Source organism: Bos indicus x Bos taurus, chromosome 9 (assembly GCF_003369695.1).
Source record: "Bos indicus x Bos taurus breed Angus x Brahman F1 hybrid chromosome 9, Bos_hybrid_MaternalHap_v2.0, whole genome shotgun sequence".
NCBI lineage: Eukaryota > Metazoa > Chordata > Mammalia > Artiodactyla > Bovidae > Bos > Bos indicus x Bos taurus.
In genome coordinates, this window is record NC_040084.1 from 69,710,338 (window position 1) to 69,736,827 (window position 26,490).

At 38.6% G+C, this 26,490-nt stretch overlaps 1 protein-coding gene across 1 annotated transcript in view; it reads left to right on the top strand.

Annotated features, from left to right (window-relative positions):
* ENPP3 (ectonucleotide pyrophosphatase/phosphodiesterase 3) overlaps nt 1-26,490 on the top strand; it is an 88,314-nt gene that overhangs the window by 44,695 nt on the left and 17,129 nt on the right. The window contains exons 12-20 of the mRNA XM_027551560.1: nt 8,606-8,714; nt 10,040-10,168; nt 10,545-10,576; nt 11,646-11,773; nt 17,899-17,965; nt 19,064-19,151; nt 20,957-21,135; nt 23,028-23,079; nt 24,772-24,926. Coding sequence (XP_027407361.1) covers nt 8,606-8,714; nt 10,040-10,168; nt 10,545-10,576; nt 11,646-11,773; nt 17,899-17,965; nt 19,064-19,151; nt 20,957-21,135; nt 23,028-23,079; nt 24,772-24,926 — 939 coding nt within the window. The remainder of the gene's footprint in view (nt 1-8,605; nt 8,715-10,039; nt 10,169-10,544; nt 10,577-11,645; nt 11,774-17,898; nt 17,966-19,063; nt 19,152-20,956; nt 21,136-23,027; nt 23,080-24,771; nt 24,927-26,490) is intronic.

The window sequence follows — 26,490 nt, forward strand, 5'->3', positions numbered from 1 at the left end:
CTTTTCCAGTCCTGTGGCCACTGTTGAGTTTTCCACATTTGCTGGCATATTGAGCACAGCACTTTCACAGCATCATCTTTTAGGATTTGAAATAGCTCAACTGGAATTCCATCACCTCCACTAGCTTTGTTTGTAGTGATGCTTCCTAAGGCCCACTTAACTTCACATTCCAGGATGTCTGGCTCTAGGTGAGTGATCACACCATCATGATTATCTGGGTCGTGAAGATCTTTTTTTGTATAGTTCTTCTGTGAATTCTTGCCACCTCTTCTTAATATCTTCTGCTTCTGTTAGGTCCCTACCATTTCTGTCCTTTATTGTGCCCATCTTTGTAGGAAATGTTCCCTTGGTATCTCTAATTTTCTTAAAGAGATGTCTAGTCTTTCTCATTCTATTGTTTTCCTTTATTTCTTTGCACTGATCACTGAAGAAGGCTTTCTTATCTCTCCGTGCTATTCTTTAGAACTCTTCATTCAAATGGGTATATCTTTCCTTTTCTCTTATGCCTTTCACTTCTCTTCTTTTCACAGCTATTTGTAAGGCCTCCTCAGACAACCATTTTGCTTTTTTGCATTTCTTTTCCTTGGGGATGGTCTTGATCCCTGCCTCCTCTACACTGTTATGAACATCCGTCCATAGTTCTTCAGGTTCTCTATCAAATCTAATCCCTTGAATCTATTTCTCATTTCCACTGTAAAATCATAAGGGATTTGATTTAGGTCATACCTGAATTGTCTAGTGGTTTTCCCTACTTTCTTCAATTTCAGTCTGAATTTGACAATAAGGAGTTCATGATCTGAGGCACAGTCAGCTCCCTATCTTGTTTTCACTGACTATCTAGAGCTTCTCCATCTTCGGCTGCAAAGAATATAATCAATCTGATTTCGGTATTGACCATCTGGTGATGTCCATGTGTAGAGTCTTCTCTTGTGTTGGTGGAAGAGGGTGTTTGCTATGACCAGTGCATTCTCTTGGCAAAACTCTATTAGCCTTTGCCCTGCTTCATTCCGTACTCCAAGGCCAAATTTTCCTGTTACTCCAGGTATTCTTGACTTTGTACTTTTGCATTCCAGTCCCCTATAATGAAAAGGACATCTTTTTTGGGTGTTAGCTCTAGAAGGTCTTGCAAGTCTTCATAGAACCATTCAAATTCAGCTTCTTCATCATTACTGGTCGGGGCATAGGCTTGGATTACTGTGATATTGAATGGTTTGCCTTGGAAACTAACAGATATCATTCTGTCATTTTTGAGATTGCATCCAAGTACTGCATTTCAGACTCTTTTGTTGACTATGATGGCTACTCTGTTTCTTCTAAGGGATTCTTGCCCACAGTAGTAGATATAATGGTCATCTGAGTTAAATTCGCCCATTCCAGTCCATTTTAGTTCACTGATTCCTGAAATATTGATGTTACTTTTGCCATCTCCTGTTTGACCACTTCCAACTTGCCTTGATTCATGGACCTAACATTCCAGGTGTCTATAAAATATTGTTCTTTACAGCATCAGACTTTACTTGCATCACCAGTCACATCCACAACTGGGTGTTGTTTTCACTTTGGCTCTGTCTCTTCATTCTTTCTGGAGTTTTTTCTCCACTGATCTCCAGCATATTGGGCACTTACAAACCTGGGGAGTTCATCTTTCAGTGTCCTATCTTTTTGCTTTTTCATACTATTCATGGGGTTCACAAGACAAGAATTCTGAAGTTGTTTGCCATTCCCTTCTCCAGTGGACCATGTTTTGTCAGAACACTCTACCATGACCCATCTGTCTTGAGTGGCCCTACACAGCATGACTCCTAGTTTCATTGAGTTAGACAAAGCTGTGGTCCATGTGATCAGATTGCTTAGTTTTCTGTGATTGTGGTTTTCGGTCTGTCTGCATTCTGATGGAGAAGGAAAGAGGCTTATGGAAGCTTCCTGATGGCAGAGACTGATTGAAGGGGAAATTTGTTGTTGTTCTGATGCTCAGGGCCATGCTCAGTTCAGTTCAGTTCAGTTGCTCAGTCGTGTCTGACTCTTTGCGACCCCATGAATCGCAGCACGCCAGGCCTCCCTGTCCATCACCAACTCCCAGAGTTCACCCAGATTCACGTCCATCGAGTCAGTGATGCCATCCAGCCATCTCATCCTCTGTCGTCCCCTTCTGCTCCTGCCCCCAATACCTCCCAGCATCAGAGTCTTTTCCAATGAGTCAACTCTTCACATGAGGTGGCCAAAGTACTGGAGTTTCAGCTTTAGCATCATTCCTTCCAAAGAAATCCCAGGGCTGATCTCCTTCAGAATGGACTGGTTGGATCTCCTTGCAGTCCAAGGGACTCAAGAGAGTCTTCTCCAACACCACAGTTCAAAAGCATCAATTCTTCAGCTCTCAGCCTTCTTCACAGTCCAACTCTCACATCCATACATGACCACAGGAAAAACCATAGCCTTGACTAGACGAACCTTTGTTGGCAAAGTAATGTCTCTGCTTTTGAATATGCTATCTAGGTTGGTCATCACTTTCCTTTCAAGGAGTAAGCGTCTTTTAATTTCATGGCTGCAGTCACCATCTACACTGATTTTGAAGCCCAGAAAAATAAAGTCTGACACTGTTTCCACTGTTTCCCCATCTATTTCCCATGAAGTGATGGGACCGGATGCCATGATCTTCGTTTTCTGAATGTTGAGCTTTAAGCCAACTTTTTCACTCTCCACTTTCACTTTCATCAAGAGGCTTTTGAGTTCCTCTTCACTTTCTGCCATAAGGGTGGTGTCATCTGCATATCTGAGGTTATTGATATTTCTCCTGGCAATCTTGATTCCAGCTTGTGTTTCTTCCAGTCCAGCGTTTCTCATGATGTACTCTGCATAGAAGTTAAATAAGCAGGGTGACAATATACAGCCTTGACAAACTCCTTTTCCTATTTGGAACCAGTCTGTTGTTCCATGTCCATTTCTAACTGTTGCTTCCTGACATGCATACAAATTTCTCAAGAGGCAGATCAGGTGTTCTGGTATTCCCATCTCTTTCAGAATTTTCCACAGTTGATTGTGATCCACACAGTCAAAGGCTTTGGCATAGTCAATACAGCAGAAATAGATGTTTTTCTGGAACTCTCTTGCTTTTTCCATGATCCAGTGGATGTTGGCAATTTGATCTCTGGTTCCTCTGCCTTTTCTAAAACCAGCTTGAACATCAGGAAGTTCACGGTTCACATATTGCTGAAGCCTGACTTGGAGAATTTTGAGCATTCCTTTACTAGCATGTGAGATAACTGCAATTGTGCAGTAGTTTGAGCATTCTTTGGCATTTCCTTTCTTTGGGATTGGAATGAAAACTGACCTTTTCCAGTCCTGAGGCCACTGCTGAATTTTCCAAATTTGCTGGGATATTGAGTGCAGCACTTTCACAGCATCATCTTTCAGGATTTGAAAGAGCTCAACTGGAATTCCATCACCTCCACTAGCTTTGTTCGTAGTGATGCTTTCTAAGGCCCACTTGACTTCACATTCCAGGATGTCTGGCTCTAGGTCAGTGATCACACCATCGTGATTATCTGGGTCATGAAGATCTTTTTTGTACAGTTCTTCTGTGTATTCTTGCCATCTCTTCTTAATATCTTCTGCTTCTGTTAGGTCCATACCATTTCTGTCCTTTATCGAGCCCATCCTTGCATGAAATGTTCCCTTGGTATCTGATTTTCTTGAAGAGATCTCTAGCCTTTCCCATTCTGTTGTTTTCCTCTATTTCTTTGCATTGACTGGGCCATGCTCAGTAAATCTTTAATCAAATTTTCTGTTGATGGGTGGGGCTGTGTTCCCTCCCTCTTATTTACCTGGGGCCAAACTATGGTGGAGGTAATGAAGATAATGGTGACCTCTTTCAAAAGGTCGCATGCAGCACTGCTACACTCAGTGCCCCCAACCCTGCATCAGGCCACCTCCGACCCACACCTCTCCTGGAGTCTCCTGGACACTCACAGGCAAGTCTGGATCAGTCTCTTGTGGGATCACTGCTCCTTTCTCCTGGGTCCTGATGAGCACAAGGTTGTTTGTGCTCTCCAAGAGGCTTAGTAACTATCTAAAACATATTCACCATTTCTTCTTTTCCATTTTAATTGTTATCCATGTTTGATTTGATTTGAGAGAGATACTCTAATCTGAGGCTTCCAAGGTGGCTCAGTGGTAAAGAACCCACCTGACAATGCAAGAGACACGGATTCTATCCCTGAGTCAGGAAGATCTCCTGGAGTAGGAAATGGCAACCTATTCCAGTATTCTTGCCTGGAAAATTCCATGGACTGAGGAGCCTGGTGGGCTATAGTCCATGGGGTCACAAAGAGTCAGACATGACTTAACAACTAAACAACAGCTCTAATCTGCATTTGTCTGATCCCTATGGCTGACATTAGGCACCATACCTTTTTCTTCTATACAGCACTCTGGTTCAGTATCCAAATAAATTTTGAGTATAATTTGGACAAGTACTTCAAAGGAACAGATCAGGATTTCCTGAGAGATCTTGAGGGGTTAACGTAGTCTGGGTTAAGGCTGGTTAGAACGTTCTCTGAATAACAAAAGGGAAAAAAAGTTTACAAACGGCCTGATTAAGGGAGGAGCTGAGCACATTAGAAGAAAACATAAAATGAGCAATGGATGGACAGACAAATGGATAGGTGGCTAGACAATATGATGATGGTAAAAATAATAATAGCAGCTACCTCCTACCATGTACTGCTCTATGCCAGGTGCTGTGTGGATGCCGAAGGAGAACCATCTCCCACTAATGTCTGGAGCACTATGAACTAGGGGAGAGGGCTAAGGGAAAACCTATAACAGGAGGCAGGCACCAAATCTTGCAAGTTCTTCTAGGCCATAAAATATGCAATGAAAATATTGAAGCATTTTAATCAGGGAAGGACCTAATCAGATCTATGTGAATTTAAATACCACTTTTACTGTGTAAGAGGAATGGGTTAGAGGAAGCAAGGGAAAGTAGGGAGAGATGAGTTAGACTTTGCAACATTTCAAGAAAGAGATGGTAGTGACTTGGACCATGATAGTGATAGCCATTGTGGATAGAAGAAGATGTGTTTGAGATTAAGAGATAGACTTCATATGACTTTGTGTGAGACAGGTGATGGGGTAGGAGAGTTTCAGATTTCTAGCATAAGCAGGCAGGTTCATTCCAGTAAGGCCACGGAAGGGGATCTTCTTAGAAGACATTATTTTGTAATTGGGATGCCTGTGATGTCTAAATGGAGATGTCCAGAAGGCAACTGCGAATGTGGATTTAGAGCTCAAAGGAGATGAAGATCAGACTGCTTAGCAGCATATAGACAGTCATAGAAGAGGAGATGTCCTAAAGAAAGAAAGAGTGAAGCAGGAGAACAGAAGGATTAAGACTAAGCCTCATGTGAAATTTAAGAAGAGGCAAAACAGATGGAGAAACATTAACTTGTTCTAGATCTTTAAGTTAAACCTCAAGTTTCCTGGTCTCTATAACTGGAAATTCCAATAGCACCATCCATGAATATTTACTTAGAGAATTTCATTAGATAGTGCACTAATAGTAATTGGCTTGTAAAATTCTTTCTCAAAAAAAAAAAAAAATGCAATCAGTTTCCCAATCCATTGCTATTATACATTCTATTTACTGAAAAAAATAATGAAGTCATGTTAGTTAAAAATTTATTCACTTAAATCTTAAGTCAATTCAATATACTATATTTATAAAGTGTAGAAAAAATCTAAAATCATGAAAGAATACAATCAAAATAAAAATGAACTCCAATTCACTATTCAGAGACAACCACTGTTAATAGTACCTTGCTATTATGATTATACAGTGGAAGTGAGAAATAGATTTAAGGGCCTAGATCTGATAGATAGAGTGCCTGATGAACTATGGACTGAGGTTTGTGACATTGTACAGGAGACAGGGATCAAGACCATCCCCATGGAAAAGAAATGCAAAAAAGGAAAATGGCCGTCTGGGGAGGCCTTATAAATAGCTGTGAAAAGAAGAGAAGCAAAAAGCAAAGGAGAAAAGGAAAGATATAAACATCTGAATACAGAGTTCCAAAGAATAGCAAAGCCTTCTTCAGTGATCAATGCAAAGAAATAGAGGAAAACCACAGAATGGGAAAGACTAGAGATCCCTTCAAGAAAATCAGAGATACCAAAGGAACGTTTCATGCAAAGATGGGCTCGATAAAGGACAGAAATGGTATGGACCTAACAGAAGCAGAAGATATTAAGAAGAGATGGCAAGAATACACAGAAGAACTGTACAAAAAAGATCTTCATGACCCAGATAATCACGATGGTGTGATCACTGACCTAGAGCCAGACATCCTGGAATGTGAAGTCAAGTGGGCCTTAGAAAGCATCACTACGAACAAAGCTAGTGGAGGTGATGGAATTCCAGCTGAGCTCTTTCAAATCCTGAAAGATGATGCTGTGAAAGTGCTGCACTCAGTATGCCAGCAAATTTGGAAAACTCAGCAGTGGCCACAGGACTGGAAAAGGTCAGTTCTCATTCCAATCCCAAAGAAAGGAAATGCCAAAGAATGCTCAAACTACTGCACAATTGCAGTTATCTCACACGCTAGTAAAGGAATGCTCAAAATTCTCCAAGCCAGGCTTCAGCAATATGTGAACCGTGAACTTCCTGATGTTCAAGCTGGTTTTAGAAAAGGCAGAGGAACCAGAGATCAAATTGCCAACATCCGCTGGATCATCGAAAAAGCAAGAGAGTTCCAGAGAAACATCTATTTCTGCTGTATTGACTATGCCAAAGCCTTTGACTGTGTGGATCACAATCAACTGTGGAAAATTCTGAAAGAGATGGGAATACTAGACCACCTGATCTGCCTCTTAAGAAATCTGTATGCATGTCAGCAAGCAACAGTTAGAAATGGACATGGAACAACAGACTGGTTACAAATAGGAAAAGGAGTACGTCAAGGGTGTATATTGTCACCCTGCTTATTTAACTTCTATGCAGAGTACATCATGAGAAACACTGGACTGGAAGAAACACAAGCTGGAATCAAGATTGCCGGGAGAAATATCAATAACCTCAGATATGCAGATGACACCACCCTTATGGCAGAAAGTGAAGAGGAACTCAAAAGCCTCTTGATGAAAGTGAAAGTGGAGAGTGAAAAAGTTGGCTTAAAGCTCAACATTCAGAAAACGAAGATCATGGCATCTGGTCCCACCACTTCATGGGAAATAGATGGGGAAATAGTGGAAACAGTGTCAGACTTCATTTTTCTGGGCTCCCAAATCAGTGCAGATGGTGACTGCAGCCATGAAATTAAAAGACGCTTACTCCTTGAAAGGAAAGTGATGACCAACCTAGATAGCATATTCAAAAGCAGAGACATTACTTTGCCAACAAAGGTTCGTCAAGTCAAGGCTATGGTTTTTCCTGTGGTCATGTATGGATGTGAGAGTTGGACTGTGAAGAAGGCTGACCGCCGAAGAATTGATGCTTTTAAACTGTGGTGTTGGAGAAGACTCTCTTGAGTCCCTTGGACTGCAAGGAGATCCAACCAGTGCATTCTGAAGGAGATCAGCCCTGGGATTTCTTTGGAAGGAATGATGCTAAAGCTGAAACTCCAGTACTTTGGCCACCTCATGTGAAGAGTTGACTCATTGGAAAAGACTCTGATGCTGGGAGGTATTGGGGGCAGGAGCAGAAGGGGACGACAGAGGATGAGATAGCTGGGTGGCATCACTGACTTGGTGGACGTGAGTCTGAGTGAACTCTGGGAGTTGGTGATGGACAGGGAAGCCTGGTGGGCTGCGATTCACGGGGTCGCGAAGAGTCGGACACGATTGAGCGACTGATCTGTTCTGATCTGATATTTTATCTTGGTTTTCTGTTCGTGTGCTTTTACTATGAAACACTAAACATGTTTTAAAACAAAATTGCATTATGCAATATGTATGAGTGTGTATACAGTTTGATTTTAACATTTTCTATGTAACATTGTATTGTGATTGTCTTCCTATGTTTTTTTTTTTTTTTTTTTTAGTGGCTATTGAGTATGCCCACTGAAGGATGTGGCATAATTTTTTTTCTTGTATTTAAATTGTAAATAAATAATGTGATGACTGGCCTTGCGTGTAAATCTCCATTTGCACTCTGTTTACTTCAGATAAACACCCAGGAACAGTATTATTAGGTTACAACTTACACCCCTTTCCAACTCTCTGGCTAGACATTGTCACACAGTCTTCTAGAACACGTGCAACCATTTGGGCTCCTATGGAAGTGTCTACCAACTCTACTACCCAGCATTGGACACAATCAGGAAAATATTTTCAGTTGAATAATGTTTGTTGATGTTGAATACTTTTTCTCAGATATTTATTGCCTAGTCTTCTGTCTTATAGAAAATGCCTTAATTTTTTTTTGTCTATAGGAATATAAGGAATTGGTCTTTTGTACATGTAGCATGGGTGCTGGGCTCTGATATCCTATTCAAAATCCAACAATTTCAGAGAAGGAAATGTATTTAATTTTTACTCCGTTAGATAATAATTTAATTAATTAAGCCTCAATTCATGAAGACAATCTTAACTTCAATTTTTTTTTTCTTTTTAGGTAATTGAAGCCTTACAGTTGGTAGATAAAACTTTTGGATTGTTAATGGAAGGCCTAAAGCAGAGAAACTTAGTCAATTGTGTCAATATAATCCTTTTGGCTGACCATGGTATGCTTTTTTAAATCATATTTTATCATTGATTCTATCTTATCACTTTGGGGAGCACACAAATATAATAAGGAATTTTAGAGTCTGTATTTCTAGACCTAGAAGCTCTTGAATGCACTAAGAATGGTAGGCTGTGACTAGAGGACTAAAATTTATACTTTAAGTTCAATTATTCTAGCAGTCATTCTGAAAACTGTATCCATACATTTCATTTTCTGTAAAGATGGAGTTAGAGCTCTATAGGGATACAGTTGGGCTGTTATTCAATCACAAAAAGTGCCTCTTTTTTCAGTAAATGATTCTTTCCTATAGATTGGCTTCAATTGACTGTGTTGGCTAGCTTTACGATGTCCTGCGTATTTTTTCTGAATCACGTGAATAGACTTCTCTAAAGTCCTAGCACTCCACATTTCTCAACTTGAGGTTAGCTTTCCATTTCAGTTAACTTGAATGTGTAAGGAGGTGAGATGCTGCCACGCCCTCTGCAACCTCATTTTTAAAGTACTCATTCATTCAACAAATATTTTTAAAGTGCTAACTCAATGCTGAGAAGTTTCCTCGATATGGTGTGTGAGGAAGTACATAAGGGAGAGGTAGATCTTTTCTGGATGGGGTGGCCTAGAGGGACAATAAGATGAAAAGGAGCATGTCTATAGAACTTCTGTTTATATCTTAGGACATCAAGATGATGTGAAACATAGTAATTAAAGAGTTTCTAATTGCTCTAAAGTTAAGGGAAATGTTTTAATACATATCTTGTTAAAAGAAATTATAAAACATACAAATAATGAAGTAAATAAAAATAATACAAGGAAAAGTATGGACTGAGTCTGAAAAATCTTCAAATAAAAAAAAGAGTTAACTACAAATCTTTTTAGGAATATATGCTGCTCATATATATTTAAATAAGTCCCTTATGAAAAATAAATATTCTTTAAACTTTGTTCTCCTACTTATTTTATTGTTTTATAAAAATGTATGCTATACTTTGGATGAAAGTATTTCATCTTGCCTTATGTACAAATCAAATTTTATAAATTAGCTCTCTATAGAGAACATTCTTTTTCAAAATTAACTGATCTACATTGAACAGGTGATCTGTTTATAATTCCTATCCATTCTTTCTTATAAACCTGATTCTTCTCTTCTACTACCAAGACTTCCAAAGCCTGCCATTTAGAATGAAGTGATTGGGTAAACTGTAAAGCTTCTCAAAATCTTGGTTTGATATATGTAACATAAAATATCTGCTGTTTGACCTGATCAGAGATAATCAATTGTTACCATCTTATACAGTCAGTGGACATTTTTTTTTTTTAATTCAGGAATGGATCAGACCTATTGTGACAAACTGGAATACATGGCTGATTATTTTTCCAGTATAAACTTCTACATGTTTGAAGGACCCGCCCCCCGCATCAGGACTCGTAACATACCTCAGGATTTTTTTACCTGTGAGTGTGAAGATGCCCAAATAGAAGAATAATGGTAAAACTAAAAGCAAATAATATAGGCCCCTATTTCTGAGAATTCAGGTATTACCAGGCCCCCTCTTCTGACTTCTTGGGAAGACCGCACAGAAGTAAATAAGAAACTCCCATGTTTAAATACAGTCTGTTGATAAAGTCTATGGTAATATCTAATATTGTTAGGTTAAAATATATTCCACTCCATTCTTAAATACTAAAATAATTCTTTGCTTAAAATACTTTTTATTTAATTGTATCAGATCATAGTCATTAATAAGCTATGTCAATTCACCTGAATTATTTAATTTTATAGTTGTCAAGTTTCAATTGTAATGACTTATTTGTTTTTCTTTTCAAACAGTTAATTCTGAAGAAATTGTTAGGAACCTCAGTGTAAGTATACTGCCTCCTAATACATATATTTAGATTAATGCAATGTCTTTAATCTGGGTTTCAAGAAAATTGTATTCTATATTTTCTAGTCCAAACCATTTGTAATTTATTTCTTAAACCTCAGTCAACAATTTTTTATATTCCTGTCAGTTGCTTTTACTTTAGCTGTTTTTGTTTTGAAATTGACACCACTGTAGGAAATTTGTTTTGGTACCAGTTTCACTGACTTCTAAATTGAATGGGCTGATGTTTCATTCAAAGGATCTAGGCTACTGAGTTTTGGGCAACACCATTTTTCACATTTTTTGTATGATTTAATATCAGGAAATAGCAAATCATGGATTTTATAGATCTTTTTATACAGTTAAGAGCAGTCATTTCTTTAAATATAATTGAAACTGCTTTTAATTGGCTCTTGCATCTCAGGTTGTAAAAGCAGGGCAAATTCTAGATAGCTCAAAGCAATTGGGATTTTTCAAGGTGAAGTTCACCAATTCTGGAGAGTGTGTAGTGGTTTTAATAATTCTGTGTTTAAAGTATATTTGCAAATATATATCTATTTATATGGATTTATAAGTTTACCATTGCTTGGGGTGGGGCTAGATTTATTTACATATAGGTAATATGCAATTATAGTAAAAACAGAATAAAATGCGAGTGATTGAAGATAAGAAACACTAGGGAAAGAATAGTTACTATAACCTGGGACACACTGCAAATTTGAAGTAGGAATGACTGCTTAAGCAGAAATGCCTTTATGTTAATCACTCCTTTTTTCTCTTACACCTAATATCCTGATCTTGAATAAGCATGAGGGGTCCTCTTACCCCTGCTAGTGAGGGTTTACCTGTAGTGTAGCCATGCTGATGGAGGGGCGGTGTAGTGAATTTTTAATATACAGACTCTAAATCCACACACTGTTTTCCCTTAAGAAGTCCTGTTGGTGAGATGAGGAAGGGCAAATGCCTAATAATCCCAGAGGTGCAAAGAGATTTGGAAATCCATTACATTTATGCATAGTTTTCCCATTTTATAGGTGTCATGAAGAAATAATTTACCTCTTTTTCAGTGCCGAAAACCTGATCAGCATTTCAAGCCCTATTTGAGTCCTGATTTGCCAAAACGCCTACATTTTGCCAAAAATGTCAGAATTGACAAAGTCAATCTTTTGGTGGATCGACAGTGGCAGGCTGTGAGGTTTGTGTGTCTAATTTTTCTCATAATACTTTTAACAATCATCTTTCATAATAAATTTCCTTGACCTTATCCTGTTATTATAATCACATGAATCTTCCTGGGCATGATAATTTCTTGATCTTTTATATGCTATCTAGCACTTCTGTATATGAAATGACTGTTACTAGGTTGCCAGCCTTAGCATCCTAATCTTCACAATGTAGATAAGAATGAGGAAGAAGGCTGACTATTTATCAATTGTTCCAGAGACTATTGGTACCAGCATGTTCTCAGTCTCCACTGTGGTCTCTGTTAGGTGGCAGACAGGATATAAAAATGATATTAGTTGTCTCACAGGCTGGTAATGAGTAAATGATTAGATGGCTCTCTAAGATCTTTGTCATCTTTGTGGTTTCTCTGAAAGAGCATGCTTATGTCTGTAAGGCCAAGCTAACCAATTAGTTACAACTTTTTTTTTTCTAGTTAGAATTGTGATTCACATTGATCATTGAACATCTGCAAAATATGTCTGTTTTAAGAAAATATAAACCATAATTCCATCCCCAAATAACAAACTAATTAATTGATTCAGCAAAATTTTATTTGTGCTTTCTCTGTGTGTACCAAACCTTGTTCTAGGCTTTTGGGATACAGAAATCATTCCATCCCTCCTCGTCAAGTGGAGAAGTCTGATAATAAGCCAGTACACAAATAAATACACCCTATCTGGTAGTTTACATTCCCTATCTCACATTCCCTACTTTTTGTATTTTATTACAGCATTTTTCCCATATGTATAAGTGGATATACGTGGAATCAGGTTCATATTATGTTTTCTGGCCTATCTTATTTGTATGTTACATAATACAGAGGAAAATAAAGGAAAATACCGTAGCTGAAAGATATGTTTAATAAAGGAAGAGGAGATGAAGGAAGAGAAGAAGTTGGGCTCTAATATAAATGTGTACAGAATGAGGAACTGAAGATGTACTAGAGTCTATCCTCTGAGGTAACAGGAAAGCCAAGCAGAGCACCACTTGGCCAGAGAGAGTGCAGTTTAACATAAAGCCACTAGATGGCACTAGCCTTTCTTCTTGAAGTTGGAGCACCTTCGGCTCAGAGAGCTGTCCTGTGGCTTAGGACAGCATTCTCTAAAAAAAAAAAAAAAAGATTAAAATATATGAACATGATTAAGCTTTACTTCTGTTATATTATAAGTTTTTAGTAGTGTGGGTTTGTAATATATAAATGTGAGTTCTCCAAATATTTACTGTTAAGGATATGAGATCAAATGGTATAAGGATATGAATTAGGAGACCAATAGTCCAACATGAGAAAGTGCCCATGGGTTTGACAGCATGGACTATGGGCTCTGGGAGGAGAGTCCAGCCACGGTAATACCTCTGGCTTTCAGTCTTTATTACTCAGTCGCAAATTGTGAGCTTTGTACATTTACTAGCAAGCAGTGAGATGTAAACAGAGCAGCAGCCCCAGAGTTCAAGTTGTGAGAACTTGGACATATTAATATGCCAAGGCTTCATTTTCTCAGCTGCAACACATCATGAACCTGGTTTTGCTATTCTCTTGCTATGTGAACACAAAGTAAACTAACTTACATCAGAGGAATTGTTGACCACAGCCCTAACCAGAGCAACAGGAAAGTCTCACCTGATTAGATCTTGGGGTTATTCTATCTCCAGCTCTTAACACATGAAGCTCAGGCTACCTGTTTTCTAAGTTAAAATACGTCATCTTTAGTTATAATGTTCAATATTTGATGAGTAGATTAGATTCCATTTTTGAAAATTATAGCAAATTTCATCATTTAATATAATCTATGTTCCTCCTTCTCCTACTTGTTTTGCCCTTTTAAAAATGTTTTAGATTTTACTACTTTGGAGGAACCCAGTTATTTGAAGAAGACAATGGCAACCCACTCCAGTACTCTTGCCTGGAAAGTCCCATGGACGGAGGAGCCTGGTAGGCTGCAGTCCATGGGGTTGCTAGGAGTCGGACACGACTGAACGACTTCACTTTCACGTTTCACTTTCCTGCATTGGAGGAGGAAATGGCAACCCACTCCAGGGTTCTTGCCTGGAGAATCCCAGGAACGGCGGGTCCTGGTGGGCTGCCGTCTATGGGGTCTCACAGAGTCGGACACAACTGAAGCGACTTAGCAGTTATTTGAAACTAGTTGAAGTAATGTTAAAGTTCCCTTTTAGATAACATGAATAATAGCTTTTTATTTTATGAATGGAAACTGACAAATCATCAGTAAGTCCAGGCACCTTTCTCACAGTGGAGATAGACACAGTCCCCACTAAGGATAGTCACCCAGGCAGAGAGGATGGCAACAGTTATAATCAGGTGTAGCAACTGTTGCAATGGGATCAAGGACAAGGCACAAGGAAACAAAAAGAGTGATTTCACACTGCGGGTACAAATGCCAGAGAATGTCAGAGAACACTTTCTGGAGGGCCTGACTTCTGCTCTGGGTTTTGAAGACTCAGGATGGGTTAGGCTACATGCTGTGACATAGGCAGGTTTGCCCAGGCAGTTGTCAATCTGAGCATTTTACAGAGACACTCAGCCCAGAAGATGAGTGAGAGGGGAAATCTAACCCTTGCTCAGCTCAACAAGCCTTGACAGGCTGTGTTTACAGGAGGAGAAGGACCCAGTTTCCTTGCTGGAAGGCACTCATCTGCTTGCCAAGCCTTGAGCACTGGCAGCTTGTGACTTCTCAGAGGTGTTTCTTTCTCTGATTGCTCAGCTCAGAGGAGTGGAGTACTTTTTTTTTTTTTTTAAAGCCAGTAGGAGCTCTGGGGCAAAGGAAGGTAGAAAGATAGTGTCAGGTTTCCAGGCAGAAGGATCAGACTCCATCAGTTCAAAGTAGATCCATATTTCTAGAGCGCCTAGTGAGTAAAGCTGACCTCTGCACAAAGGGCCTTATTTGTCATGACTAAGGAATGTGACTTTGTGAAGAAAGTAGGAGACCACTCGGAGATAGAAGGTGGCTCAAGGTGAATAGATTGGGATTTGCATTTCAGAGAGCTCACTCCAGCTGCCCTATGGAGGAGGATGGTCAAGTGAGTAGCATGGAGGCCAGTTAGAAAAGTGAAAGTGTTAGTGCTCTGTCATGTCTGACTCTTTGTGACCCCATGGACTGTAGCCCACCAGGCTCCTCTGTCCATGGAATTCTCCAGGCAAGAAAACTGGAGTGGGTAGCCATTCCCTTCTCCAGAGGATCTTCCTGACCCAGAGACCCTACCAAAGTCTCTTGCATTGCAGGCAAATGCTTTACTACCTGAGCCACCACAGGTCATAACCCATTCTTCAGCATGATGACAGCCCCAAGGGAAGCTATGGAGCCGTGGGGGATGGTAAAACTAGTCACTTAGCACACTATTGGGCAAATATGTATGGTGAACTTACGACTTAGATTTTCCAGGAAGTTACTGGCTCACTTTATTCTGTCTCACATTTGTACTCATTAAAACATGTGTTTCCATTTCCAGCAGGGGTATATAGTGTTAAATACATTTGGGTGTGTGTGTGTATGTGTGTGTTATATGGAAGATTCTGAAGTTCAGAGTCAGGATAACCAGTTCAGGTCAGATCCATCATAGCACAGAACAGTGAGAACAGAAAAGAAAAGCGAAGGGAAAGTGACAGATATGGCAGAGGAAGATAGGACTTGGTAACTAATTGGGTATCAGGAGAGGTCTTGCTCAGTGTCCATCTTTGTTGTTATCCAGCTGTGGCAGAGAAATGGGGCCTTGATTTTGACTTTGTTAATTAAACACAGAGAAGAGAAAAGAGAATTTGCTCCAAGAGATTTTAGATAGTACTTGGAATTTGAGCTAAATTTTGAAAGATAAAATCACCCAAGTGCCAGCTTCCGTTTTTCCATATGTAATTTCCAGAGCCAAATTAGTGTTTGGAACACTTGAACATGAGTAATTAGGAGAACAAATTTCTAAAGTTTTCATTTGGAAAACCATAGAAAATAGAGTTTTTCAAACACTATTTTTGTCTTTTGCTTCCAAATGCAGTTTTGTAATACTAATGTTTTTCTAATGGAGTTGGATTAGGAGTTGGGACTATAAAAACAAACAAACAAAAACTAGATTTTTTTTTTTTCTGAAAACAGAAAAATAAATAAAGGATCAATTTTAGAAAATTTTATCAATGACTTGGTTCAAAAGACCTTTTCTTTCTTTCATTCATGAATACTCTAACTTGCCACACAGAATTTAAAACTGAATTCACCTCAATCAAATAGTTCCAATAATCTTAGGAAAACCAAATATTTATTCAATAAGGATAAAAATATTTTTTAAAACAAGTTTTACCTTCTACCAACAATTTTATTAGAATTAGATGACATTAATTTTAATTTTTATTTCTAATTATTAGAATTAAGATGACATAATTTTAATAGAATTAGAATTAAGATTTATTTTTTATTTTGTGATTATTTTTATTTTTTATGTAAAATGAGTGAGAATCAGTTATGAATTTTTAAAAAGTTGAGTATTTTTAAGACACTAAATTAAAGCCTGTTCTTAAGGCTACAATGTAAATAACCAAAACACTGTGTATGTGAGTGAATGTGTGTGTGTGTGTTTGCCCATGGGGTTCAGTTCAGTTCAGTTCAGTCGCTCAGTCGTGTCCGACTCTTTGCATGGGGAGAAGTCTTTTAAAGCCCAAGTTTGGATACAGTTGACATTTTCCCTTGGGGGCCTACTTTGAGGGCTTTGCAGGTGGTGCTGGTAGTAAAGAACCCACCTGCCAGTGCAGGAGACATAATGAGACCAGGGTTCAATACCTGGGTCAGGAAGATCCCCTGGAGGAGGGCACGGCAACCCACTCCAGTATTCTTGCCTGGAGAAGCTCATGGAGAGAGGAGCCTGTCAGGCTACAGTCCATAGGGTCACAGAGTCAGACATGACTAAAGCAATTCAACATGCACACTTAATTTGAACCAGTATAAAATTGTTGTTGTTCAGTCGCTAAGTTGTGTCTCTTTGCAACCCCATGAACTGCAGCTCACCAGGCTTCCCTGTCCCTCGATATCTCCCAGAGTTTACCCAAGTTCATGTCCGTTAAATCGGTGATGCCATTCATCTCATTCTTTACTGCTTTAAATAATTTAGGTTCATTTATCACTATTTTATTTTCAAGTATGAAAACTGCATATAAAATTGCTGCTGCTAAGTCACTTCAGTCGTGTCCGACTCTGTGTGACCCCGTAGACGGCGGCCCACCAGGCTCCCCCATCCCTGGGATTCTCCAGGCAAGAACACTGGAGTGGGTTGCCATTTCCTTCTCCAATGCATGAAAGGGAAAAGTGAAAGTGAAGTTGCTCAGTCGTGTCCGACTCTTCCCGACCCTATGGTCTGAAGCCTACCAGGCTCCTCCATCCATGGGATTTTCCAGGCAAGAGTACTAGAGTGGGGTGCCATTGCCTTTTCCAATAAAATTGCTAATATTGCTCAATTCAAAGATTAAAATGTGAAAATGTAAGCAAAATACAAATGAATTGACTTTTAAAAGTCTTTCAAGTAATAGAACAACCTCCTATGGAAGAAAATCCCAAAAGTTAAATATAAACTCTGAATTTAAAGAATATACTGGCTTTTCCTGCTCAAATGTTATAATGAACTTACCCTGAGTTTTCTCTATCCATATTTTCATATTATTTCCCTAGGCATACCAGCCATAAAATTGATATTTCCCCCCAGTTCCAAAGATATATTTTTAAAGTACTGAAATGCTTAAAGAAATATATTAATGAAATTAATCTTAATCACACAGACATGGCTGTGTAAACACTCAAGTAAGCCTGAAGACAAATTTTATAAAAATATGTGACTTTGTTTATCTTTCTCTTAATGTTTAAGAGTCAAACATTTTTAAATTCTATTTATAGATGCTGGAATTCTCCTTCCTTCTTTCCTACCATTCTCTTTGTTCCTCTGTGGCTGTGAATTTGAGCATGAAAATAAATATGTTTACGCTATTGTTGACAGAAAATTTTACTTATATAAAAGCAGAAACCACGTCAAAACCTAGAAAGCTCAGTTTGCAATAAGGTCTCATATCAAAATAGACTGATCACAGTGTAATAATATATTTTTTTATAGGAATAGAGCATATTCATACTGTGGAGGAGGCAACCATGGTTATGACAATGAGTTTAAGAGCATGGAGGTAACAACTTATTGCCTTTTTTAAAACAAATATTTATTGAGCACCTACTTTGTGGCAGACAATGTTTAGGACTCTTGAATACATTTGTGAACAACACAGATAAAGACCTCTGCCCTCGTGAAGTTTTCATTCTAACAGGTGGATATAGACAATTGGCATAACAAAGCAATATGCTTTGCTGATTATCTTGGGAAAATATATATGTGTATATTTGTATTCTTGTCACCTGAAAATAATGGCTTACCCATGTTTGATTCTGTTCTCCTAGTTATTTATATTCTAAAACAATTAGATCTGTTAGACATAATGTAATTAAGTTACCTTTAATTAGAGCAGGAAATGGCAACCCATTTCCATATTCTTGCCTGGAGAATCCCATGGACAGAGGAGCCTGGCAGGCTACAATCCACGGGGTCACAAAGAGTTGGACATGACTGAGTGACTAACACACAAAATCAGCTAAACATAAATAAAAATATTTAGGTCTCTTTATCCTAAAAGTAAATGAGAGATGTATTTGAGAAATCAGTGAGCAAATATAAGTTGTACAAAAATTCAGTGCTTAGAAATTTCAACATTTTTTGTCATGTAGTAGTAATATATATGAATGATGATATGAAAGGAGTATAAAAGAATATATGATTTGGTGATAAATTTCTATCATCCAGATATTGTAGAACTGTGCTGGCATTAATTGTCCACTAATACTTGTATTATCCTGGTTTGTTGACATAGGAGATGCTATGGAAGTAGGTGGATTTAGAAATAAACACAGTATAGATTATACTTGATTGCACTTAGTACAATATCATAGGTAGAAATGATGCAAAAATCATTTTCAAATCTGGAAAGCAGCCAATATTTATCACAACTATAAATAGAATATTGAAAAATTGTGATCACTCCATTGTACACCTGTAACTTATATAATATTGTACAGCAACTATACTTCAATAATAAAAAAACATACAGCAAAAAAAAAGTATGGAAAGCATTCCTTACAGAGCAATAAGATATGAATAGAAGAGTTGTTAAATCATATCTCTTGTCTGTTTTTGAGTTTACATGGCATTTAATAACTGGACTTTTAATGCCTAGGCTATCTTTTTGGCACATGGACCCAGTTTTAAACAGAAGACTGAAGTTGAACCATTTGACAATATTGAAGTCTATAACCTATTATGTGGTAAGTATATCTATATAAATTCAATAATCAAATATGAATTGAGTTTCAAAAATATGAATTTTGAAGTTGGTGATATGCTGATATCACTTCTAGGTGATATCCTAGAAGTAGATGCTCTGCCTTAAGAAGACAGAAAGTAGAAAAAGACGAGGGAGAAATATTTATTAATCAGAATTATTCAGCTATAAGTGTGAGGTTTTTTTAAGTAATGATAAACACTAGACCTTGGGAGTGGAGAAGGAAATGGCAACCCGCTCCGGTATTCTTGCCTGGAGAATCCCATGGACAGAGGAGCCTGGCGGGCTACAGTCCATGAGGTCACAAGAGTCAGACACGATTGAGTGGCTAAACAACAACAGACCTTGGGAGACCAACTTTTCTGTTAGTTACTATATGAAAATTTGATAGAGATTAGATAAATAAAATTACACTTCGAACTTCTCAAAACAGAAATAGCACACCTAAAAACAGAAGTATTTTCTTGTGATTACAGACAGAAAGCTTCTGGAATAAAAGGAGGTAAAAAAAAGTCCTGGTGGATCAGCACTTATTACACTCAATGTTAAAAACCTTAAAGAACTAGAGTTTGGGGAATCTAACCCACCTTCCTGCTGGTATGCTTACCTCAGACTACGCACCACTTAGCAAGACAATGAACAAGCTGCAATTTCACCTTTCACTTTAGGAATTCGTTAACAAATTTGCTCCCAATTGTCACTCTTATTAATCTTGCCACTGGCTTGTGGTAATTGAATGTGACTTAGATACCAAAGACTATCCATTTAAAAAGAATGTGTTGTAGCCTTAACAACTTAAAGTCTTGGTTCCCAAGGCTGAGTTTGTGGTCAGGGCTGCTGGCCCTTTTTAGGGAGGGTTTAAAAGGAAAAAGAGAGGATGGCAGTTCTAGGAGAGATCTCTTTGGGGGCCTCAGCAGGAGCCATGTACAAGGGTATGTTGGTGCAAGATTTGTATGTTCTGTTTTTATAGGGAAAATTATTTTAAGCAGAGTTCACCAGTTTATTACTTTAAAAGTATCTGTACTTAGAGAACTTTCCTATAACTAAGTAAATATACTATAAGTAATATTATAAATTATTTAACTTCTTTAAACTTGTTTTTACTGAAAGGGTGGCTCAGAAGTTAAGGAATCCGCCTGCAATGAAGATTCAATCTGGGTTCAATCCCTGGGTCAGGAACATCCCCTGGAGAAGGAAATGGCAACTCACTCCAATATTCTTGCCTGGAGAATCTCATGGACAGAGGAGCCTGATGGGCTGCCGTCCATGGGGTCGCAAAGAGTTGGACCCAACTGAGCGACTAAGCACACAAAATTGTTCTTACTGAAAGTATAGCTTTTTATGCTGCTGCTGCTGCTGCTGCTAAGTTGCTTCAGTCGTGTCCGACTCTGTGCGACCCCATAGATGGCAGCCCACCAGGCTCCCCCGTCCCTGGGATTCTCCAGGCAAGAGTACTGGAGTGGGGTGCCATTGCCTTCTCAGAGCTTTTTATGCTAGAAAACCATGATATGCTTAAGGCATAAAGTGACCATTTAAGCAAAGATACTTTTCTCTGGAGGAACAGAAACAGTTAATGAATATTCCTGTGGCTCATTTAGAGCAACTGCTTCTATTTTCTAGAAAGATGAGGTAGGTAAATTGAGAAGGAAAGGGAAAGCTGGTAAACCAAACGGCATATACAGCAGAATTTATTAAAGAAATAAATAGCAGGTGTTTGCTTTCTATCATCTTCTGCATAGATGTTGCTGCCTTCTAATTTAAAACTCCTTTAATTTACTTTTTAAACAGATCTGCTACACATTCAACCAGCACCAAACAACGGTACCCATGGTAGTTTAAACCATCTTCTGAAGGTCCCTTTTTATGAACCATCCCATGCAGAGGAATTGTCAAAGTTTTCTGTTTGTGGCTTTACTGTTCCATTGCCCACAGATACTCTAGGATGTTCATGCTCCAGACTACAAACTGTAAGTAATAACTTTATGGATCCATAAGAGTGTAAAGGGCAAGCTCATCTATAACCAGGGTAGCTAACAACCAGGTTTCTAATTTAGCTCAGATATTTACTAAATGAGTATGTGGTTTCTCTGAACTTTATCTGGAAATAAGAACTACATTGCAAGATTAAGTTTTTGAGTATGTTTTGTAAACTGGAAAGCACTATTTGGCAATTGTTACTCCATGGTGGGCTATCTATCCCTGATCATTCGAAACAGTGGAATCCTGGGGCTCTCTTTGATTTCCCTCATAAACTACCTCTCCTAAAGCTTAAGAATCATATGGTCAAACTTGGTTATTTCAGAACAATAATATCTAGAGGGGCCAAGGACTGAGATCTAGCATCAGACACACCCACTAGAATAGGTGGTATGTCATCTGATCAGCAGGAAGTCTAGCGTTTTCAGTGGGAGGTATTTGATCAATGCTTGGACACTGGTTGACAGTCAGCACTGGGAAGGTCTTTTTAGAGGTTAAGTGCCAAAGTTAGTTCAGGAGTAGGATTTCAGATTCCTGGAGACCCCCATCAAGGTGAGATTCCAGTGCTAAGAGGGGTCTCCCAAAGGCTAGCAATCAGAACAGGAACTCAAAATACAAGGAGAAAACCCCTACACCTCTGTAGGAATTGGAGCACATGGGTGGGACTGGGATTTCAGAATGGAACTGGAGTGCAGTTACCAGGAGTCTATCAAGCTCAAACTAATGTCAAGGTACACTTGATGCCAAGTTCCAAGGGTGGTTGTAAAGCTAAGTAATCAGTTGCTGCCTCAGGGAAGAATTGTTTCTTACATTCAGGGGACAGGGAAGACTTTCCATTCTCTAATCCTCAAAATAACATTATATCACAGAAATAAAGGCATAAATAAATTACCAACCAAAAATGATTTAAAGGGACAAAAATCTAAGCTTCCTGCAAAAAATCTAATCTACACTGAAGATCAGAGTAAGGGTGTGGGTTTCCTACTGCTCCAGATAACCTCAGTAGAACTACTATTTAAAGTAATGATAAGAAATGCTATGAAGCAGGTGTTTTATTCCCCTCTTTAGAAATAAAGAGGACTCTGAAAAGTTAGGTGAATTGTCCAATGTCACAGAAGCTCAGTCTATCTGACTGGAAAACACAAGTTCTCTGTAAGGAAGGTCCCTTCCTGCTCAAAGTGTGGTCCCAGGATCAACATCTGCTTCACTTGCAAGCTGATTGGAGATTCAGAATCTCAGGCCCTACTGAGCTCAGGTGTACACCGAACCAAAATTTGCATTGAAGCAAGACCCTCAAGGGAGTTGCATGCACATATATTAAAACCTAAGAAGCCCTGGGATGTTGTCATCCCAGCTTAGTAGTTGATTCCAGTCATAGTCAAAATGATCAGCCTTATCAATTTTTTCTTTGCAACTTCCCACACAAAAAATATATTCTTGCAAGTAGTAATATCTCCGTATCTTTAAGTTAGTGAAAGAACTGGAATTTAAACTCAAGTTGCTGCTGCTGCTGCTAAGTCACTTCAGTCATGTCCAACTCTGTGCAACCCCACAGATGGCAGCCCACCAGGCTCCCCCGTCCCTGGGATTCTCCAGGCAAGAACACTGGAGTGGGTTGCCATTTCCTTCTCCAATGCATGAAAGTGAAAAGTGAAAGTGAAGGCGCTCAGTCGTGTCCGACTTTTAGCGACCCCATGGACTGCAGCCTACCAGGCTCCTCCATCCATGGGACTTTCCAGGCAAGAGTACTGGAGTGGGGTTTGACTTTTTTGTTCAGTAGTAAAACATTTATGCGATTACTACAGAAATAGTCTTGATACCTTGTAAAACATATGTTGTTACTTTGATTCACTTCTTCCCCATCTCCCACATTATCTTGCAGAATTCTGACCTTGAACGTGTGAATCAAATGCTAGATCTCACCCAAGATGAAAGTAAGTCAGTGGAAACTATATTAAATCTTTGTTGTTTAGCCCTAACAAAACACCATGCTGTCTTTTTTGGGCTTCTCTGAAATAAGCTTACAGTCTCTTTTGACCATGAAGATTTCATTGTCAGTACACAGGAGGGAAAAATGCCACAAATCTAATCACAGCATCACAAGCATGCAGTAGTTACACTGGTTCCAAGGATGGGACAGCCTCCTTGAAATGGCTGTGCATCACCTACAGTCCTCTATTCACTTTTTTAGATGGGAAAAGACAGATTGCCTGGCTTTAAGTCCTGTGTCTACGGCTTGCCAGCTGTGTAACCTGGGCCAGATCACTTATCCTCTCTGTATCTCAGACTTCTCATCTATAAAAATAGTACTCATCTCATGTAACTGTAAGATTAAAAGAGCGGATGAGTAGGAAGAATTTAGAAGTGTCTGGTCTGAAGTAATGTAATTATTAACTGTTATCCCTTTTATTTTTTACTTAAAAATTTTTTTAATTGTGATATAATTGATATATAACATTATAGTAGTTTCAGGTATACAATATAATGATTTGATATTTGTATTTATTGTGAAATGACCATCACAATAAGTCTATTTAACATCTGTCCCCATACACAGTTATAATTGTTTTTCGTGTAATGAGGGTTTTAAAAGATTGCTTTCAGTCAGTTTCAAATGCGAAATACTGTATTATTAACTATTATCAACATGTTATCTTTTAAGTATTCTTGTACCAAACTCTCTAGGTCTGTTTTTGTCATTTGTAAAATGGAAATAGCTATTTTTAGACCTGTTACGAAGATTAAATGAGTTAACATATGTTTGTACTTAGAACAGTGCTTTTCACACAGTAAAAGTTCAGTAAATATGTTGGCTATTTTGATGATCTTCTTATAATCTACTGTTATTCCATGGCATAAATACTTTGCAGGATTTTTAGCCATCAGTGCTTGATGAAATCTAGATTATAATGGCAAACAAAAAAGAATAAATACATTAGGACATACTTTTAATAAAATTCCAATTTCTTTCCTAGGACAATAAGTACAGTAATTAATCTTTGTTATAAGTATGTGCTTTTAAGGTTTTATCTCTTCAAATATGTCTTGTGAACTGTAAGCTGTTTAGTTAAGTAATTTATCTAAGCCTTAGTTTCATAATTTGTAGAATGGAATAATAACACCTACCTCATTGGGTTGTTGTTAGATGCAAAGAGGTTAAATAAGTAAAAGAGTTACCAGCTGCTGCTGCTAAGTCACTTCAGTTGTGTCTGACTCTGTGCGACCCCATAGACGGAAGCCCACCAGGCTCCCCCATCCCTGGGATTCTCCAGGCAAGAATACTGGAGTGGGTTGCCATTTCCTTATCCAATGCATGAAAGTGAAAAGTGAGAGTGAAGTCACTTAGTCATGTCCAGAGTACCTGGAAAATAGTAATCCATCAGAGATAGGTGGTTTGTATGCATAGACCCCATAGACAGGCTCCTCTGCCCGTGGAATTCTCCAGGCAACAATTATTTACTGCATTGGGTTGCCATTCCCTTCTCCTGGGTATCTTCGATATTGAACCTGGGTTTCCTGCATTGCAGGCAGATTCTTCACCATCTAAGCCAAGAGCTCAGAGCCAGGCTGTGCAATAGAAACATTTGCTAATTTCACATTTTTATTTTATGTTATTTTTATTTTAGTAACAGCAACAGAGAAACTAAATTTGCCATTTGGGAGGCCCAGGCTTATACAGAAGAACAAGGAGCCCTGTCTCCTTTATCACAGGGAATATGTCAGTGGATTTGACAAAACTCTCAGGATGCCGCTTTGGAGCTCATATACGGTCCCTAAACCAGTAAGTCCTTGTGTCCGTTGGTCCACAGAGGCTGGAAAGAAATTGTAGTTTGTTTGGTTTTTCTTTCAGAGTGATACTATTTTTTAATTTATTTTTTATATTGGACTATAATTGCTTTACAACGTTGTGTTAGTTTCTGCTGTACCACAATGTGAATCAGCCATATGTGTACATACATCCCTTGCTTCTTGAACCTCCTGCCCAGCCCCCACATCCCACCCCTCTCGTTCATCAGAGAGCACTGGGCTGAGCTTCCTGTCTAGTTGAGCTTCCAACTAGCTGCCTGTTTTACACATGGTAGTGTATATGTGTCAGTGCTACCTTCTCAATTCATGCCACCCTCTCCTTCCCCTGCTGGGTCCACAAGCCTGTTCTCTACATCTGCGTCTCTCTCTATCCCTGCCCTGCAAACAGGTTCTTCAGTTTCATTCTTCTAGATTCCACATATGTGTTAAGATATGATATTCGTTTTTCTCTTTCTAACTTACTTTACTGTGTTTGACAGACTCTAGTTTCATCCACATCACTACAAATGACCCAATTTGTAGTTCTTTGACATTTTAAATGCTGGATTTTGATTTCCAGCAGAGAGACCTAAAGGAGTCCCCTGGGCCTGTGACTTGTAAGACAGTGTCCCAGGTTTTACTTACAAGTTCTTGCAGGTGCTACATGAGTGCAAAAGAGGGATACTTGGTGTTTTGCTTGAAGAAAGCAGAGTGTTTACAGGCCAGTTGGCCAACTGGTATGGCAGACAGAAAAAAGATTTCAAAGAAAAGCAACAGGAAGTACAGAGGCACACGTTTCACTTGGTATTTCCCAAGTATTGGTGGGTGTGCCTAAGAGGTGATGGTAATTTATTTATAAAAGGTTTTGTTATTTATTTGATGACTTTAAAATACTATACTATCTGTTGTATACCTGGGTAGGTACAATAAACATAATGTGATTAAGAGGTAATTTTCTCCTATAGGGTTTAGCACTCTAAGAAGTCAGGCTAGAGTTATATGAATATAATAGGAGTCAGACCTCTCCAGATTGAAGTTGAGAATCCAATGGTTTAAATCCTCTTTTCTTTTTTACTATTTGGCAAACTCCTTTTCAATTAATGTCACTGGGACAATTGGCTTCCATAAGAAAAAAAAAAATCTCAGCTCCTTACTTGACATCATATACAAAATTAAATTACTGGTGAAATTCTAGACCCAGATGTGAACAGCAAACCCATATTTTCTCTTGTGTATATGTCTATGGCCTTAGGATAAGGAAGGAATTCGTAGTACATAGAATAACAACAAAAACTAAAATAATTCAAAGGAAATTGATTAATTTACATTAATGTGTGGCAAAAAACTAAGTTATGGATGGATTTGCATTGCATATAAGAAACAAATGATGACCATAACAGGAGAAGGAAATGGCAACCACTCCAGTATTCTTGCCTAGGAAATCCCATGGACAGAGGAGCCTGGCAGGCTACAGTCCATGGGGTCACAAACAGTTGGACCTAACTTAGTGACTAAACCACCACCATAAGAAATAAGTGATGAGTATACAGAATAGTAAT